Below are 18,295 nucleotides of genomic sequence, written 5' to 3'. Positions count from 1 at the left end.
ATCTCATGGATCAGTTTGTCACTATCTGTGTTTATCAACACGTTCTGATAAAAAGCATTTTTAAACCACTATGAAGAATATGATTAAGATGGTTTTAATACAGTGTCATGTAGAGAAGCACAGTCATAAATCAAACAATGACACGTTGTCCGGGCTCTCGCTTTGCTGTACTCAAGCGGCAGCTGTCTCACAGTTGATCAATAGACAGTGAGATGGTCTGCATTAAAAAACGGCTGGTTTACAACACTATCTGGTGAGCTAATGTCCTTATGAACCTTTATTAAACAAAACGTCCATATTTTTCACTAGATATTCACAAGTCAAAAATATTATCTATAATATTCTATGCAGTTTAACCTTGAAAAAATAAAAAAATATGATGTATAAGCAAACACAAATTATGCTTGCATTAAGAAATCATTCAACACTTAAGATTCCTGTATGCACATTCTTCCCTGTACTTTCGTTCTAAAACACAGATTGGCTATAGTTGATGTTCTCGTCCCGTGCTGAACTATATTAAGTCTAGTTTGTGCAGCAGGTGTGGATCAATATCCTTCTTTATTCAATCAATAGATCAGAGCTTAGGACATAAATGAATGCAGGTGAGGCTGTACGTTCACGCTTATTTTTCTGACCCGATGGAAGACGTCCATCTATGAAACTGATGGATGGAAAGTTAAGCATCTGGAATTCTGGTCAAGACCTTCATGTCATTTTTAATGGGCAAATATAAGACATGCAATAAAAAACAGATGCAGAATAAGAAGCTTATTTAAAATAAATAAAAAATACATTATAGTAAAGCAAGGTCTTTGATGAAATAGTAATTGGCCTCTCCACCATTAGCATGTACTACAGAAAGCGAGTAAATTCGTAAAAATGCCACATTTCATCCAATCAAACCAGCGCTGCTGGTCCAGCAGGGTGAAAAGCAGCAACCTGCACTGTCTTTTCAAGCAGCTCTGAGAATGTGGTGTAAATTAAAGCAAATTAAAGTAAAATAAGAGGCATCATCAACAACACCACAGCCCAGTACAGACATAAAAAGACAGGATGTCACAGGCATGCTGGGATTAAAATTCAGAGGTTTATGGTCACAATAAAGAGCTAGACCTGTTTATTTGGAGAACTTTGGAAAAGATACAAAATTGAGAAAATGAAAATGTCCTTGAATATATGTTCACTGTTGTCCTCTAGATGATTTTTGCAGTGTTTACAGTCTATAAATCTGTTACTAATACCAGTCTAAAAAAATATACTACTACTACTAATAACTATAATAATCATATATATACAGTGCCTATAGAAAGTCATCATACCCTGTGAAAATCTTTACCTTTTCTCACATTACACCCAAGAAATTAAAATAAAGTCTAACTTTTTATTTAATTTTTTTTTTTTTTGAGCTCTATGTACACATTACAACCCTCATCATCAAAGTAAGAATAACATTTTAAAACATTCTGGAGGTTTTAAAAATTGCAAAACTAGAATAACAGGGTTGGAAAAGTCATCAGTCCCCTGATTTAATATTTCGTAGAGCCACCTTTTGCTTTTATTACAGCCATTAATCTTTTTAGATATGTCTGTACTAGCTTTGCACACCTAGATTGGGGAATATTTGTCTATTCTTCCTTGCAGAATTGCTCAAGTTTAGTCAAATTCCGTGATGAGTGGAAATGGACTGCTCTCTTCAAGTCCATCCACAGATTTTCTATCAGATTTAAAGAGTTAGTTCACCCAAAAATTAAATTTCTGTCATTAATTACTCACCCTCATGTCATTCTTAACCCATAAGAACATCGTTCATCTTCACAACACAAATTAAAATATTTTTGTTGAAATCCGAGGGTTTTTTTTATCCCCCATAGAAAGCAATGAAATTACTGTCATTCAAGGTCCAGAAAAGTATTACATCATTAAAATAGTCAACATGACTGCATGAGTGCAGTGGTTCAACCTTAATGTTATGAAGTGACGAGAATACTTTTCGTGCGCAAAAACAAAACAAAAATAACGACTTTATTTTTACTCTTGCCTGTCAGTCTCCTACTCAGTTGACGCAGTGAACGCAGTGCAACACTTTCATGTTTACGTCCGAACGCTGAATGTTCAGAATGCCAGAATGTTTTAAAATGTTATTTTCACTTTGATGATGAGGGTTATAATGTGTACATACAGCACAGAAAAGTTAGACTTTATTTTATTTTAACTTTATTTTTATATTTGACAAAAGGTAAATATCTTAATAATAATATTCTTAATTCTTTTGCAGTTAACCTGTCTTTTCTTCTCCACCTGTTTTTGTCTGACCCTGCTGACCCAATGAGCATTTTGCTGTCCATTGGTCATGTCTTAACATTCCAATTTCTAGTAATGCATTAGTATTGCATCCTTCCATGGGCATTTTATAATTTTTGACTTTTCAGTCTGAAGTCAAATCTCTTTTTCGGTTCATTTTGCTTGTAAAAGAAAGGCAGCAGCTACAACCCGAATTCCGGAAATGTTGAGACGTTTTTTTTTTGTTTTTGTTTTTTAATAAAATGAAAACTAAAATACTTTCAAATCACATGAGTCAATATTTTATTCACAATAAAACAGAGATAACATAGTAAATGTTTAAACTGAGAAATGTTACAATTTTTTGCACAAAATGAGCTCATTTCAAATTTGATGCCTGCTACAGGTCTCAAAGTAGTTGGGACGGGGGCATGTTTACCATGGTGTAGCATCTCCTCTTCTTTTCAAAACAGTGTGAAGACGTCTGGGCATCGAGGTTATGAATTTCTGGAGTTTTGGTGTTGAAATTTAGTCCCATTCTTGCCTGATATAGGTTTCCAGCTGCTGAAGAGTTCGTAGTCGTCTTTTGTTTAATGATGTGCCAAATGTTCTCTATAGTTGAAAGATCTGGACTGCAGGCAGGCCAATTCAGCACCCGGACTCTTCTATGACGAAGCCATGCTGTTGTAATAGCTGCAGTATGAGGTTTTGGATTGTACTGCTGAAATGCACAAGGTCTTCCCTGAAATAGAAGTCATCTGGAGGGGAGCATATGTTGCTCTAAAACCTTTATATACCTTTCAGCATTCATAGTGCCTTCCAAAACATGCAAGCTGCCCATACCGTATGCACTTATGCACCCCCATACCATCAGAGATGCTGGCTTTTGAGCTGAACGCTGATAACACGCTGGAAGGTCTCCCTCCACTTTATCCCGGAGGACACGGCGTCTGTGATTTCCAACAAGTATGTCAAATTTGGACTCGTCTGACCATAGAACAATTTTCCACTTTGAAACAGTCCATTTTAAATGAGCCTTGGCCCACAGGACATGACGGCACTTCTGGATCATGTTCACATATGGCTTCCTTTTTGCATGATAGCACTTAAGTTGGCATCTGCAGATGACACGGCGGATTGTGTTTACCAACAGTGGTTTCTGGAAGTATTCCTGGGCCCTTTTAGTAATGTCATTGACACAATCATGCCGATGAGTGATACAGTGTCGTCTGAGGGCCCGAAGACCACGGGCATCCAATAAAGGTCTTCGGCCTTGTCCCTTACGCACAGAGATTTCTCTGAATCTTTTGATGTTATGCACTGTAGATGATGAGATTTGCAAAGCCTTTGCAATTTGATGTTGAGGAACATTGTTTTTAAAGACTTTCACAATTTTTTTATGCACTCTTTCACAGCTCTGCCCATCTTTACTTCTGAGAGACTCTGCCTCTCTAAGACATCCCTTTTATAGCTAATCATGCTACAGACCAGGGGCCGTATTCACAAAACATTTTATCTTACCACTAAGAGTTCTCCTAAATAGCAGTAAAAGTTCTTAGCTAAGAGTTTTCTCTTAAAACCTATTCACAAAGCTGCTGAGACAAACTTTTACTAAGGAATAGAGAAAAGTCTTAAGCTAAGAGCAAGGGCGGGGTTGACCTCGTTGCTATGGATGATGTCAACACACTTACTAACTATGCCCACAATGATTGGCTGATGGGGGAGAAGTCTCTGTCAGCGATTTAATCATAGGGATATTTTAGAACGAGATATCATGTTTTTATATTCAAATAAAGGTTTTAAAATACAAATGTTGCCATATTCAAAGAAAGTTTTTTTTAATAAAAATGTTGCCATATTGAAATAAAGATTTTAAAAAGTAAGTGTCGCAAATTAATCTAGTACATGTTCAGTTAATTGTCCGCCTCTTACATGTCTGCGTCTCAAGAGATTGCAGAATTCAAGTGACAAATGATGCTTTATAAACAAAGTTTTGGAGGAGCGCGTTCAAACGGTCTATCTAATCAGCTCGAGTGGAGGTATATATACACAGACGAGAGCCGACTTGCCTTACCTCGACAGTTTTCTGCATCCCTCCGCCAACCCGCTCCTCACTCTTGGCTGGGATATGGGGCGAACTCTGGGTTTGGGCTAAATCAATTCCAAGCTTGGAGTCTGGGCAAAATAAATTCCAAACAAATTCCAAGATCGGAGCCCTCGATCCCCTTGGACAGCACGGCAAATACGCTTATAAATATATATATATATATATATATATATATATATATATATATATATATATATATATATATATATATATATATATATATATATATATATATATATATATATACTATTTGATCATTTGTAAGTGTGAACCCGTGAAAACAACTGCCACAGGTAATAGTACATTATTTATATATTTATTTATTTATTGAAAATTTATTTTTGGCATTTTATTGTATTCCATAAATCAAAATATGTATTGCATTTATGAAGAAAAGGTGCAGCACCCAGCTTTATCGCTATTGCCTCAATGGTGAACAGTGTCTTTAGGTGGATTAAGATTGTTTGTGATTTGGTCTTAGTGACTTAGGAGTCCTCTTGACTACTCCTAATGTTTCACAGCTTTAGGAGCTAGTTTTAGCGAGTCCTAAGTCACTAAGACAAAATCAAAAACAGTTCCTAAAATGATTGTTGGTGCCAATCCGCCATAGCAATCCACCCAAAGACACTGTACACCACTGAGGCAATAGCGATAGAGCCTTGGGTGCTGAGCCTTTTCTTCATAAATGCGATACATATTATTACATATATGTATTGCCATAACCCTGGGGCCGTATTCACAAAATATCTTAAGGCTAAAAGTAGCTCCTAACTTGCTGATTTATGAGAAACTCTTAAAAATAATGGGCTTGTCAGTCATAAATTTATGACTCTTCACAAAGGATACTTCACAAAGCATTTTAGCACTAAATCTAGCTCCTAAATCTGTGAAAAGTTAGGAGTATAGAGAGGACTTCCTAAGTCACTAAGACCAAATCACCAATCACTAACAATCCTAAAATGGTTCCGACCAAGACACTGTACACCATTGAGGCAATAGGCGATAGAACCTTGGGTGCTGAAACATAAAGGTTCATTTATGTACAGGCAAAATGCATTGAATGATGGAGAATATAGAGCATTGTGGTCAAGTTGAAAATAATGCCCCATCTTCTGCGTTGATAGCCTTGTCGGCAGCTTGGGTGACCCGAGTTCGAGTTCTGGCTCATGGACCTTTCCCAATCCCGTCACCCCTTTCTCTCTCCCACTTTTCTTCCTAAAGGCCAGAACACACCAAGCCGACGCCGATGAACTAGTGGGGACGAAAGCAGACTGCGGAGTTGGCTTACGTCGGCAGCATCTGTGTCCAAAGTTGGCCTGACACACCAAACCGACGGTAAACAGCCGACGGCCAAGTAGCACGTCAGTTCTGCGCCTGCATGAGATGAAATGCCTTTCCATACCAGCAGGTGGCAGTGGCTGAACAGCCAATCAGAATGATCAGATGGCCCGACGGACTGACGAGCTCCGACGCTGATTCAACATTTCGAATCGGCTGAAAAAAAGCTGACGAGGACCAACTTCAGCCGACGGTGCGGAGCACACTGAGAAAACTTAGTCGGCCGGCAAAGAAAAAACTGCCCGACGGCCGACCGTCGGCTTGGTGTGTTCCTGCCTTTATACTCACTGTCCTTTCATAATAAAAAAGACAAAAATGGCAAAATTAAACATTTGAAAAAAAATTTGTAAAAAATAATGTCCGATTACATGTGGCAGTTGTTTTCACGAGTTCACACTTACAAATGACCAAATAGAGTAAAAGAGTAAAATAAGTGTATTTGGTGTTCTGTCCGGGAGGATCAAGGGCTCCAAGCTCAGAGTTGAGCTCAAACCCAGAGTACTCCCCTGTATCCTTAGAACAGCCGAGAGTGAGGAGTTGGGCTGGTGGAAGGATGCAGAAATCTGCAGAGGACTGAGATAACTAGGTGAGTCGGCTGTGTATATATATGCCTCCTCTCAAGCTGATTAGATAGACCATTTGAACGTGCTCCTCCCAAACTTTGTTTATAAAACATCCAAGATGCAGTCATGTACAGACTGACAATTAGTTGAACATGTACTTGAACTCTTAGCCAAGAACTTTTACTGCCATTCAGTAGATCTCTTAGTGGTAAGATAAAATGTTTTGTGAATACGGCTCCTGGCTCCTGGTCATTTAAAGCCAAACAGAAACCCATTTGTAACACTTGGATGGCTCATTAACTCATTGGGGCAAATCTGCTAATTAATGAGATCAATAATTATTTAATCACTCTGCACACAAGCTGATGTTATACCCCACAGAACTAAAGTTTTAATGTTTCTCTTTTGATTCATTGACCTCGACTGAATGAAGACCCAACAACACAGTGTATTATTCCACATCAACTGGTGAAAACCAAATGAAGAGGACAGAAAAAACAGTTGTCGCATTAAAAGTAGTACCAAATTTCTGAAATTATAAATTTTTCATGCCATGCTTTCTCCAGAAACACTATCCAAGCCCAGACTGAAGACACCTGCCAGACAAACAGCCAACTCCTACCGTAGCTAAAGGTAGCTCTATTTATCAGTGTGGAAGAGGGCGCTAAGAATTTAGACTTTTTCCACACACAGCAAAACTTAAATACAGGAAGATTGGAGATTGACAGTTACAGACACAAACCTCCCTTTCTGTCTTGTGTTTATAGCCCGAGATACACTGTATGATTTTTGGCTGTCCCAGACTAAAGATTGCCATTGTGAAACAATTGTGGCGATTTCTGTGATCGTGGCTCTTAATCAGTGGTCCTATGTCGTACAGTGAGAGGTTCAAAGACGGCCATTTTCCCAGTCTTGCGACCAAAGATGGCTTACGATAGTTTTCTGACAGTGTCAGAAATTCACCGTGATCAACGCAGTGTGCTGTTACGACCTACATCCACTGACCAGCCAATACAAATATGACATGAAATCAGTGCACTAAACCTTAAAACTTCTTAACTCAAGCTCTTTTCCCCTTGTTCTTTCACTGCTTCCTTTTTATTTTCAGCACACATGAAAACTACAACTGCCAAGTGTGATTCAACATGGTCTTGTTTACCACTAGCACATACTGATAACATTTTATTTTTCTATTGAAACATCGTAGCCTACAAGTCAACAGGTGTCATCATCGTACATCATCGTCTTAATAGAGCCATGTCGCACAGTGTAATGATCTAATAGGATTGCCAAAATCATGCAGTGTATCCCAGGCTTAAGACAAACACAGCTTTATAGCCATGATATGCATGCCAAGCATAAACATTGGGCAAACTTTTCCTTCATGCTGCTCCTGCAAAACAGTAGGACTTTACTCGCTGGTCTTGAAATATTGCAATATCTGCAAAATATTGCAGTTACTTTCCCATCATAGTCCTCAAAGGAATTAAAATTAGGAAGAAATGTTTGAGCCGTGAAGTTCGGCGATTTGTTGGGCAAAACCTCACTTCAAAAGACAGGCCTCATGTTACCCACATCTTAATCATTTTAAACTAACCAAAGTATCTGTAAAAAAAAAAAAAAAAAAAAAAAAAAAAAACTTTTAGCAAACCTAAAAGATGGAGTTAACCAAGCAACCCTTTCAAAATTACAATTTTATTGTGTTACAAAGAATCTTCACATGTGTTAACAGTTAAATGGATACGGGTTAAAAGAGAACTGACTCCTCAGGGTCATCCTGGTTTAAGGTGGCGTCGACAGAACTGGACCCCTCAGCGGCATCAAGGCTGAAGGTGGCATTCACAGAACTGGACACCTCAGTGACCTCCTGGCTGAAAGTGGCATTCACAGAACTAGACCCCTCAGCAAGGTCCTGGCTAAAGGTTGCTTTGATTGAACCGGACCCCTCAGCATCATCCTGGCTGAAAGTGGCATTCACAGAACCAGATCCCTCAGCTGCATCCTGGCTGAATGTGGCATTCAAAGAACTGGACCCCTCAGTGCCATCTTGGCTAAAGGTAGCATTTACAGAACCGGAGCCCCTCAGCACCGTCCTGGCTAAAAGTGGCATTCACAGAACCAGACCCCTCAGTGGCATCCTGGCTGAAAGTGGCATTCACAGAACCAGACCCCTCAGTGGCATCCTGGCTGAAAGTGGCATTCACAGAACCGGACCCCTCAGTGGCATCTTGGCTAAAGGTAGCATTTACAGAACCGAACCCCTCAGCATCGTCCTGGCTGAAAGTAGCATTCACAGAACCAGACCCCTTAGTGGCATCCTGGCTGAAAGTGGCATTCACAGAACCAGACCCCTCAGTGGCATCTTGGCTAAAGGTAGCATTTACAGAACCGGACCCCTCAGCATCGTCCTGGCTGAAAGTGGCATTCACAGAACTGGACACCTCAGTGACCTCCTGGCTGACAGTGGCATTCAAAGAACCAGACCCCTCAGCGAGGTCCTGGCTAAAGGTTGTGTTGATAGAACCGGACCCCTCAGCATCATCCTGGCTGAAAGTGGCATTCACAGAACCAAATCCCTCAGCTGCATCCTGGCTGAATGTGGCATTCAAAGAACCAGACCCCTCAGTGGCATCTTGGCTAAAGGTAGCATTTACAGAACCGGACCCCTCAGTATCGTCCTGGCTGAAAGTGGCATTCACAGAACCAGACTCCTCAGTGGCATCCTGGCTGAAAGTGGCATTCACAGAACCAGACCCCTCAGTGGCATCCTGGCTGAATGTGGCATTCAAAGAACCAGACCCCTCAGTGGCATCTTGGCTAAAGGTAGCATTTACAGAACCAGACCCCTCAGCATCATCCTGGCTGGAAGTGGCGTTGACAGGACTGGACCTCTCAGTATCGTCCTGGCTGAAAGTGACATTCACAGAACCAGACTCCTCAGTGGCATCCTGGCTGAATGTGGCATTCAAAGAACCAGACCCCTCAGTGGCATCTTGGCTAAAGGTAGCATTTACAGAACCAGATCCCTCATCATCATCCTGGCTGGAAGTGGCGTTGACAGGACTGGACCTCTCAGTATCGTCCTGGCTAAAGGTTGCGTTGACAGAACCGGACCCCTCAGCATCGTCCTGGCTGAAAGTGGCATTCACAGAACCAGACCCCTCAGCTGCATCCTGGCTGAAAGTGGCATTCACAGAACCAGACCCCTCAGCTGCATCCTGGCTGAATGTGGCATTCAAAGAACCAGACCCCTCAGTGGCATCTTGGCTAAAGGTAGCATTTACAGAACCGGACCCCTCAGCATCATCCTGGCTGGAAGTGGCGTTGACAGGACTTGACCTCTTAGTATCGTCCTGGCTGAAAGTGGCATTTACAGAACCAGACCTCTCAGTGGCGTCCTGGCTGAAAGTGGCATTCACAGAACCGGACCCCTCAGTATCGTCCTGGCTGAAAGTGGTATTCACAGAACCAGACCTCTCAGTGGAATCCTGGCTAAAGGTGCTGTTGACAGGACTGGACCCCTCAGCAGCATCCTGACTGAAGGAAGCGTTGACAGGACCGGACCCCACTTCATTGTCCAGGCTGAATGTGGCATTAAAAGAACCAGACCCCTCAGCAGCATCCTGGGTGAAGGTTGTGTTCACAGGACCAGAACCCTCAGCGGCATCTTGGCTGAAGGTAGCATTCACAGAACTCAACCCCTCAGAGTTTGAACCGGACACACCGACCTGATTGCCTGCAGAAAGATAGAGAAGTCTCACTAATAACAATATAAACAGGTTACTATAAACTATTTACTTGTATAACAAGAGTATTTTATATTAAGAAACACAAAGATCTACAAACATTTCTCCATCTACTCTCTCAATCACTCCAGGAGAAATCTAAAGATTCCTCTTCAACTGAGGAGCAGAATACTAAGAAACAGACATTAAAAGATACAAATATGTACATTTACTGCAAGCAAATAAAAAAGTAAACTCACCATGCCATATCAGTTGGGGATAAAGAACCACCAGAACTATAAGTTTAATCAAACCTATTCTATAACACAAACTAAACACTAAGAAAGCCAACCTAACCATGAAAGCTAAAATTTCAAACCCACAAGGTTTTTAAGTAGATAATAATTTGTTTTCATTGATCTCCACTGAATGAAGACCCATTAACACAAAGACATATACTGTAATACACAGTATAAAGAGGACAGAAAAAGCAAAATGGTCCAAATATATAAGTGGCCCTACTATATTTTAATACATATTCATTAAACAGTAGACAAACAATACATGGAGGATTTACTACATCTCCACAGATTCTAATATGTAAAACCAGGGAAACTTTAATTCAGTAAGCATCCAGGCTTTCCATTAAATTTTCAGTTTTTGTTAGTTAGTGAAAGAACAACACTATCATGTCAAATGTAGTACATTTAAGAATGTACAGTATATTTATATTATACTGGCAAAAAAAATATGAAAATGTTCTTGCACACTTTATATATGAGAAATATTTTTGGCTGCGTAGATTCAGTTTATGAAACAAGAAAAGAAAAAGGAGAAATCCACACACCAGCACAGATCCATTAAAAACTACTTCACTGAAGATTAACATAGAAAGTGACAACAAAATACCAAAGTACACTAACAAAAAAAACATATAAAATTACATACATATCAATAACACCTCAAAATAGTATGAAGGAATTGTTCAAAACAGACAGGACACTTTTAAACAGTAACACCTGTCTGAAAACAGCCTACACTTATAACTGAACACTTATTTAGATTCCTTTTAATCCTGTATGTCTGTCAAAACTGTATTAACTGAAAATCAAGTGGTAAACAGAGTGAACAAAAATCCATCAATGCATACATTTGAACTGGGTGTTAATGATGAAACAACATCACGATTGTTTGTTAATGGGAAGACCAGGTGATGCAAATCTGTGCCACTGCTAATCTTTAAAATGCCTGGTTAGATTGGCAAACTGAATGGTTGAACCTGTGGTCAAAATGATTTCTTTACTTATTATTTTGTTGTATCTGTATCATCCATATAGTGAAGGTAATTTAATATGTTTAATGTGAAATTTTAATTATGGATATTAAAATTAGTTTTTCTTGTTAACCAAGTTTTTTTCTTTTTTTTCCCTCTTCAGTGTTCTGTTCCCCAATCAAATGTGATTTGCACGTGTCTGACTGGAGTGATGCTGGGCATGTACTACAAGAAAACAAAGGTTTGGTTGTGAATTATCTATCTTAATTGGCATAAAAACGTATGCACTTACATAATAATGGTTTTAACAATGTTGTATTGAAATTGAAGACAATCTACTTCCATGTTTATTTAAATGCTCTTTAGGACAGACTGAACATGATGACAACAAAAATCATTTTGAGAAGTCTAATTCTAAAATGAAGAAACCAAGTTTTAGGTCATCTGAGGAGTCTACTTTTAAACCTGAGAAGTTAAATGTTCTTGTGGAACCCAGTTTTTCCCTTCAATCTGAGAAGTTCAGTCCTCTATCCCGTTCTAAGCCAAGTTCTCCTCTCCCTGAGAAAACAAGAATTTACTTCTCAAAGACCAGTTTTAAACCTGAGAAACATAGTGCTCCCATGGAACCCAGCTTTAAATCTGAGAAACCTAGTGTTCCCATGGAACATAGTTCCTCTCCATATGAGAAGTCCAGCTCTCACCCTTCTGAGGAACCTAGTTCTAACCCTAAGAAACCCAGTTCCTCCCTCCAGTCAGTGAAGTCTAGCACTCTTCCCTTTGACAAGTCCAGCATTAAGCTTGAGAAACCTAGTGCTCCCATGAAACCCAGTTCCTCTCCATCTGAGAAGTCTAGCTCTCATCCAGAGAAACCCAATTCTAAACCTGAGAAACCTAGTGCTCCCATGGAACCCAGTTCTAAACCTGAGAAACCTAGTGCTCCCATGAAACCCAGTTCCTCTCCATCTGAGAAGTCTAGCTCTCATCCAGAGAAACCCAATTCTAAACCTGAGAAACCTAGTGCTCCCATGGAACCCAGTTCTAAACCTGAGAAACCTAGTGCTCCCATGAAACCCAGTTCCTCTCAATCTGAGAAGTCTAGCTCTCATCCAGAGAAACCCAATTCTAAACCTGAGAAAACTATTGCTCCCATGGAACCCAGTTCTAAACCTGAGAAACCTAGTGCTCCCATGAAACCCAGTTCCTCTCCATCTGAGAAGTCTAGCTCTCATCCAGAGAAACCCAGTTCTAAACCTGAGAAACCTAGTGCTCCCATGGAACACCGCTTTAAATCTGAGAAACCTAGTGTTCCCATGGAACATATTTCCTCTACATCTGAGAAGTCCAGCTCTCACCCTTCTGAGGAACCTAGTTCTAACCCTAAGAAACCCAGTTCCTCCCTCCAGTCAGTGAAGTCTAGCACTCTTCCCTTTGACAAGTCCAGCATTAAGCTTGAGAAACCTAGTGCTCCCATGAAACCCAGTTCCTCTCCATCTGAGAAGTCTAGCTCTCATCCAGAGAAACCCAATTCTAAACCTGAGAAACCTAGTGCTCCCATAGAACCCAGTTCCTCTCCATCTGAGAAGTCCAGTGTTAAACCTGAGAGCTCAAGTTCTCCTCTCCCAGTGAAAATGAGTATCTTCTTCTCAAAGCCAAGTTCTAACCCTGAGAAACCCAGTGTTCCTATGGAACCCAGTTCCTCTAAAAATGAGAAACCTAGTGCTCCCATGGAACCCAGTTCCTCTAAATCTGAGAAGTCCAGTGTTAAATCTGAGACCTCAAGTTCTCCTCTCCCAGTGAAAATGAGTATCTTCTCAAAGTCAAGTTCTAACCCTGAGAAACCCAGTGTTCCTATGCAACCCAGTTTGTCCCTCCCTTCTGAGAAACTCCGTTTTAAACCTGATAAACCTAGTGCTCCCATGGAACCCAGTTCCTCTCCATCTGAGAAGTCTAGCTCTCATCCTGAGAAACCCAGTTCTAAACCTGAGAAACCTAGTGCTCCCATGAAACCCAGTTCTAAACCTGAGAAACCTAGTGCTCCCATGGAACGCAGTTTCTCTCTCCAATCTGAGAAGTCTAGCTCTCATCCTGAGAAACCCCGTTCTAAACCTGAAAAACCTAGTGCTCCCATGGAACCCAGTTCAAAACCTGAGAAACCTAGAGCTCCCATGGAACCCAGTTCTAAACCTGAGAAACCAAGTGCTCCCATGGAACCCAGTTCTAAACCCGAGAAACCTAGTGCTCCCATGGAACCCAGTTCCTCCCTCCAATCTGAGAAGTCTAGCTCTCATCCTGAGAAACCCAATTCTAAACCTGAGAAACCTAGTGCTCCCATGGAACCCAGTTCTAAACCCGAGAAACCTAGTGCTCCCATGAAACCCAGTTCCTCTCCATCTGAGAAATCTAGTTCTAAATCTGAAAAACCCAGTGTTCCCATGGAACCCAGTTGTTTCTTTCACTCTGAGAAGTTTACGTCTCTTCCAAGACGTTTAGTGAACTTCAGTTGTAAACATAAACCCTCTGGCCTAATGGAATGCAACTCTTCCATCCTCTCTAAGAAGCTGAGCTTAAAACATGAGAAACCTAGTGCTCCTCCTTGTGAGAAATCTAATCTTGAACCTGAGAAGTGGTCATCTGTGAAATCCAACTTTAAACCTGAGAAACCCTCTGGGAAACCATTTTTTAGATCAAGGCCCTCTGAGGAGTTCAGTTCAAGCAGGAAGTCTCTTTTACCCTCTGAGAATCCTAGATTGTATTTTGAATCCAGTTCTCTCTTCTCCGAAACCTCAAGTTCTGTTCTCTCTGGACAAGTCAATTTTAGATCCTCTAAGTTATCTGGTTCTTTCCCCTATAGGAGTGCTTTACTACTGGAAGAATCCAATTCTCTTATCTCTAAGGTAAATGGTGCACTCCTGCTTGAAGAAACAAAGTCTTCCTGTGGTTCAAGACTACCAGCAAAATCCAGTACTCCCTGTTGACCCAAGTGATTCTGGAAAATCAAACCACTCATGTGTTGGTAACCAAATCTGAATTTGCCCAAGTTTTGAATGCCACCATTCCATGTGATTGATCTTTTTTTGTTTTTGTGTGTGTGTGTGTTAAAGACATGGCTGGAAAAGTACAGTTTTATAATTAAAAAAAAAAATGTAGTGGAGTGTTCTATGATTGGTTAAACAATTGACTTTTGTGATTGGCCATAATATCTGCATGTTGCTGCCAATGACCATGCTTGCAATCAGTGTGCTGCATCATAGAACTGATCATCAGAGCAGACCATTTCAGGTTAATTAACTAGAATGAACAGATTAAGGCTAAAAACTGTAACAGAACCTGCTACTTTAAAAGATGTGATAATGTATCTGAAATTATCCAGAATATTTTCTGATTTATTGTAAACTGTCTGTCTAGCCTGAAAAGAGACTGCATTTCCATCAACACACACATACTCTATTGTAGAGCTGCACAATTAATCATTAAATATGTGATCTTAATCTGAAATTACAGCAATTTGTCTGTCTAGTAAACCTTTGACAAGTATGATCACAGCGAACATTCAGATTGTGTTGACGCTTCACAAATAGAAATACTGTGTGGTTGAAAAGACTGTTACAGTAATTCAAATGATCAGAAGTACCATATTAACAAAACATTTTAAGGCTAAAAAGTAGCTCCTAACTTGCCAATTTAGGAGAATCTCTTGTGTCAGTACTAATTTTTTTGCTCTAAGAGTATTTCACAAAGCCCTCTAGCGCTAAAACTATGGAAGCATTTGTGTAGAAATCTTACATTTGAAATGTAATATGCAAAATGGCAATGCATTCCTGTATTTAAATTTACATTTTCCATAACCATATGAACAATGTTTGGAGCAAAGTGAACTCATTGTCATGTTCAAGAAAACAGTTTGAGATTATTTGAGTTTTGTGACATGGTGCTTTATCCTCCTGGAAGTAGCCATCAGAAGATGGTACAATGTGGTCGTAAAGGGATGATCATTTTCAGCAACAATACTCAGGTAGGCTCTAGTGTTTGTTTATATGATGCTCAACGGTTTTCGTTAAGCCAGCTTGGGCATTTCTGGTGAACTGTTAGCTGTCATTCTGTACATCGACACAAAACCATCATCAATGGTTGCCTTTTTAATTTTGTCTTTATATTTTAATGGAGTTATCACACTTACCTAATTTGCCAAAAAAAGTTTTATTGATTGCAATAAAGATGAAGCTAATGGGAATGTTTGAATAAGAAACATGGTGTCTGTAATTAGACACATACACACATTTTTACAGCACTTCAAATGTTGTTTTTAATGTGATTTGTAAAAACCGAACGTTTCAAGATGTAGGAAATACAACATTTGATAAAAAAACACTATTTAAAAATAAAAAGCACCAAGTAATTACCACTTTAACCATCAGATGGCAGCAGAGAAGCATTTATTGGCTCATATTAGATATTTCCTGTAATATTTTTAAGTTTCGCTTTTGAATAAATATTAAATTACATTATTTAATTACATTATTTACATTACATTATAAAATCAGTAGAAAATAAATATTTATTTAAAAATAAATGTTGTCAAGGTGAAGTATGAAGTGCTCACAAAATCCCATGAAAAACAATAACTTGTCTTGTGCACGAATTACACAGAATGGCAGCACCGTGCTTTCCCTTTATAATCACTGACAAGCTGTCAGTCAGTGCAGCGCATGATCAATAATTTCAGCACACTTGTGAAAACTCTCATTCTGTTCAATGAATCTTTAGAAGTGCACAATAAATCCTTAATTTACACTGTGTTGTGATAAATGAGTAAATGAGATAAATGAGTGATTAATCTTGTTGTCGAGACACCAACAAGTGACATTTCACTAGAAGTTTTCCAGCTGGTTTATATTACTGCGGAATGCTCTGTGCATAAAGTCCATTGGTATTAAAGGGGCCCAAAATGTGCCAAGAAAATATCCTGACCTCCACACCATCACACCACCAGCACCTGTTCACAACAGACCAAAGTGCTTTCTAAGATGTGAAACATGGGTTTACACATCACCAGATTTTGGGAACAAAAATTATTAATATTATTACTATTATTATTATTATTATTATTATTATTATTATTATTATAAATAACACTCATTAGTATCCGTATTAACTACACATCGTTTTATTAATAGGCCTATAAATGCATAAACAATAATCAGAAAGATAAAAAGAGAAAAACATACAGCCATACAGATAGAGACAGCTTGTCTAAATATTATTTCTATGAGTAAGAAACCGTTAGTTACGTATATAACTGTGGTTATGTGAGTAGTGGATGACTGCCAGGCGGCTATTAAGTCTGTTTTGCTGCAATGTGAAAAAAATCCTGCAAAACGCACCAGCGCGTTTTCCGACTCCAGAGAGTTAATATCGTGTGCCTGACCTCTGGAGTGCATGAAGTCAGCCTAGAACTGGTCCCAAAGGCCACAGCCACATCTGGAGAAACTGCAAGAGGGTAACATATCTGCCCTCCCATTTGTGATAGGAGGTCCTTCCGTGGAGGAATCTCCTATGGGGTCCCCCGTATGAGTGAGAGCAGAAGGGGAAGCTATGTCCGTGACGGCCACCGTGGAGCCACCAGGAGAACGCTGTGTTTCTCTCTCTGGATCCTGTCCAGTAGTGCATGGATGAGAGGAATTGGTGGAAAAGCATACAGCAATAGGTTTGGCCAGTTTTGTGAAAAAGCATCCTGCCCCAGTGGGCTGTCCTGATTGTGTTCCGAGAACCATAGATGGCAGTGAGTTGTATCTGCGGAGGTAAACAGATCCACGTGTTCCCTGCCAAATATTTCCCATATGCTCCTTACAACCTCCGGGTGAGGTCTCCAGCAGCCAGGGTTCAACGCATTGCGAGACAAGGTATCCGCTGTGCTGTTCTCCACACCTGCCAAGTGCATTGCTTTAAGAGAGAGAAATCTGGGATGCGCCCATGTCCAGATCTCCTGTGCAAGAGCAAGTAGTGCTGGTGATCTGGTGCCTCCAAAGTGGTTTACATGAAACAACGTGCATAGGTTGTCCTTGCGCACAAGTATATGACGGCCTTGTAGGACAGGCAGGAAATGTTTTAGAGCATATAGAACTGCCCTCATCTCGAGCAGGTTTATATGATCCTTTGTCCTCTGCACTGACCACTCGTCCCGGACTCCTCTGTGGTGCCAAACTGCACCCCAGCCAGTCTTGGAGGCATCTGTCCTTATTACTTCTCTGCGTGATGGAAGCTGTCCCATGGCTATTCCGGATAGGAGGAAGTTCCTTGACTGTCACCTCTGAAGAGCAGTCAAGCACTCTCGAGATATATGCACTTGGCAATGTCTGTGAAGTACAGGGTCTAAACGCAGAGCTGTCAGCCACATCTGCAGTGGTCTGACTTGAAGTTTCCCTAAAGCCACTACATTTGTTGCTGCTGTAAGCAATCCCTGTAGATGCAGTAAGATTAGGTAGGGCACTCGTGACCCTAGTCTCAGTTCCTTGATTGATGTCATTATAGCCTGAGCACGATCCAGTGGTAATGAGGCCATCATAGTCTGGGAGTCCAGTACCATCCCTATGAACTGAGACCTTTGTGAGGGTCTCAAACTGCTTTTCTCTTTGTTTACTATAAGCCCCAGAGCCTGTGCATGCCTTAAGAGTATGCTTGTATCATTGATGGCCTGTTTTCTCGAGGAGGCACACAATAACCAATCGTCCAGGTATGCCAAAATCTTTAATCCCTGAAGCATTAGGGGTGTCAGGGCTGCTTGGATGCATCTGGTGAATATTCTTGGAGCCAGTGACAGACCAAATGGAAGGACCCTGAACTGGTATATGGTGCACTTGAACGCAAACCGAAGAAGCCTTCTGTGTTCGGGTGTTATTGGGGTGTGAAAGTAGGCATCCCTAAGTCCACTGAGGTGAACCAATCCCCTCTGTGAATGCTTTGCAGAACATCAACAGTGCGCAACATGTGGAATGGAAGAATCTTTAAA

At 40.3% G+C, this 18,295-nt stretch overlaps 1 protein-coding gene across 2 annotated transcripts; it reads left to right on the top strand.

The window, feature by feature from the left end:
• Window positions 1-10,605: 10,605 nt before the first annotated feature.
• On the top strand, window positions 10,606-14,435 carry LOC125264242 (zonadhesin-like). 2 transcript variants are annotated; one of them, XM_048183467.1, is made up of 3 exons: window positions 10,606-11,358; window positions 11,453-11,530; window positions 11,661-14,435. In XM_048183467.1, exons 2-3 carry the CDS (start codon window positions 11,501-11,503, stop codon window positions 14,262-14,264), a joined length of 2,634 nt encoding a protein of 877 aa, XP_048039424.1. In that variant the 5' UTR covers window positions 10,606-11,358; window positions 11,453-11,500; the 3' UTR covers window positions 14,265-14,435. The 2 variants fall into 2 exon arrangements, with proteins under 2 accessions (XP_048039424.1, XP_048039414.1); XM_048183457.1 differs by having other exon boundaries at window positions 11,656-14,435.
• The last annotated feature ends 3,860 nt before the right edge of the window (window positions 14,436-18,295 follow it).

The sequence above is a fragment of the Megalobrama amblycephala genome, linkage group LG1 (assembly GCF_018812025.1).
Source record: "Megalobrama amblycephala isolate DHTTF-2021 linkage group LG1, ASM1881202v1, whole genome shotgun sequence".
NCBI lineage: Eukaryota > Metazoa > Chordata > Actinopteri > Cypriniformes > Xenocyprididae > Megalobrama > Megalobrama amblycephala.
The sequence above is the reverse complement of the archived record's forward strand: the minus strand, read 5'-3'. Positions and strand labels throughout refer to the sequence as shown.

Coding starts and splice junctions, on each gene's coding strand:
- LOC125264242 (XM_048183457.1), top strand. CDS start 11,286: ATGGTTGAACCTGTGGTCAAAATGATTTCTTTACTTATTATTTTGTTG. Junction 11,359..11,452: donor GTATCATCCATATAGTGAAG/GTAATTTAATAT, acceptor TTCCCTCTTCAG/TGTTCTGTTCCCCAATCAAA. Junction 11,531..11,655: donor TGTACTACAAGAAAACAAAG/GTTTGGTTGTGA, acceptor AATGCTCTTTAG/GACAGACTGAACATGATGAC.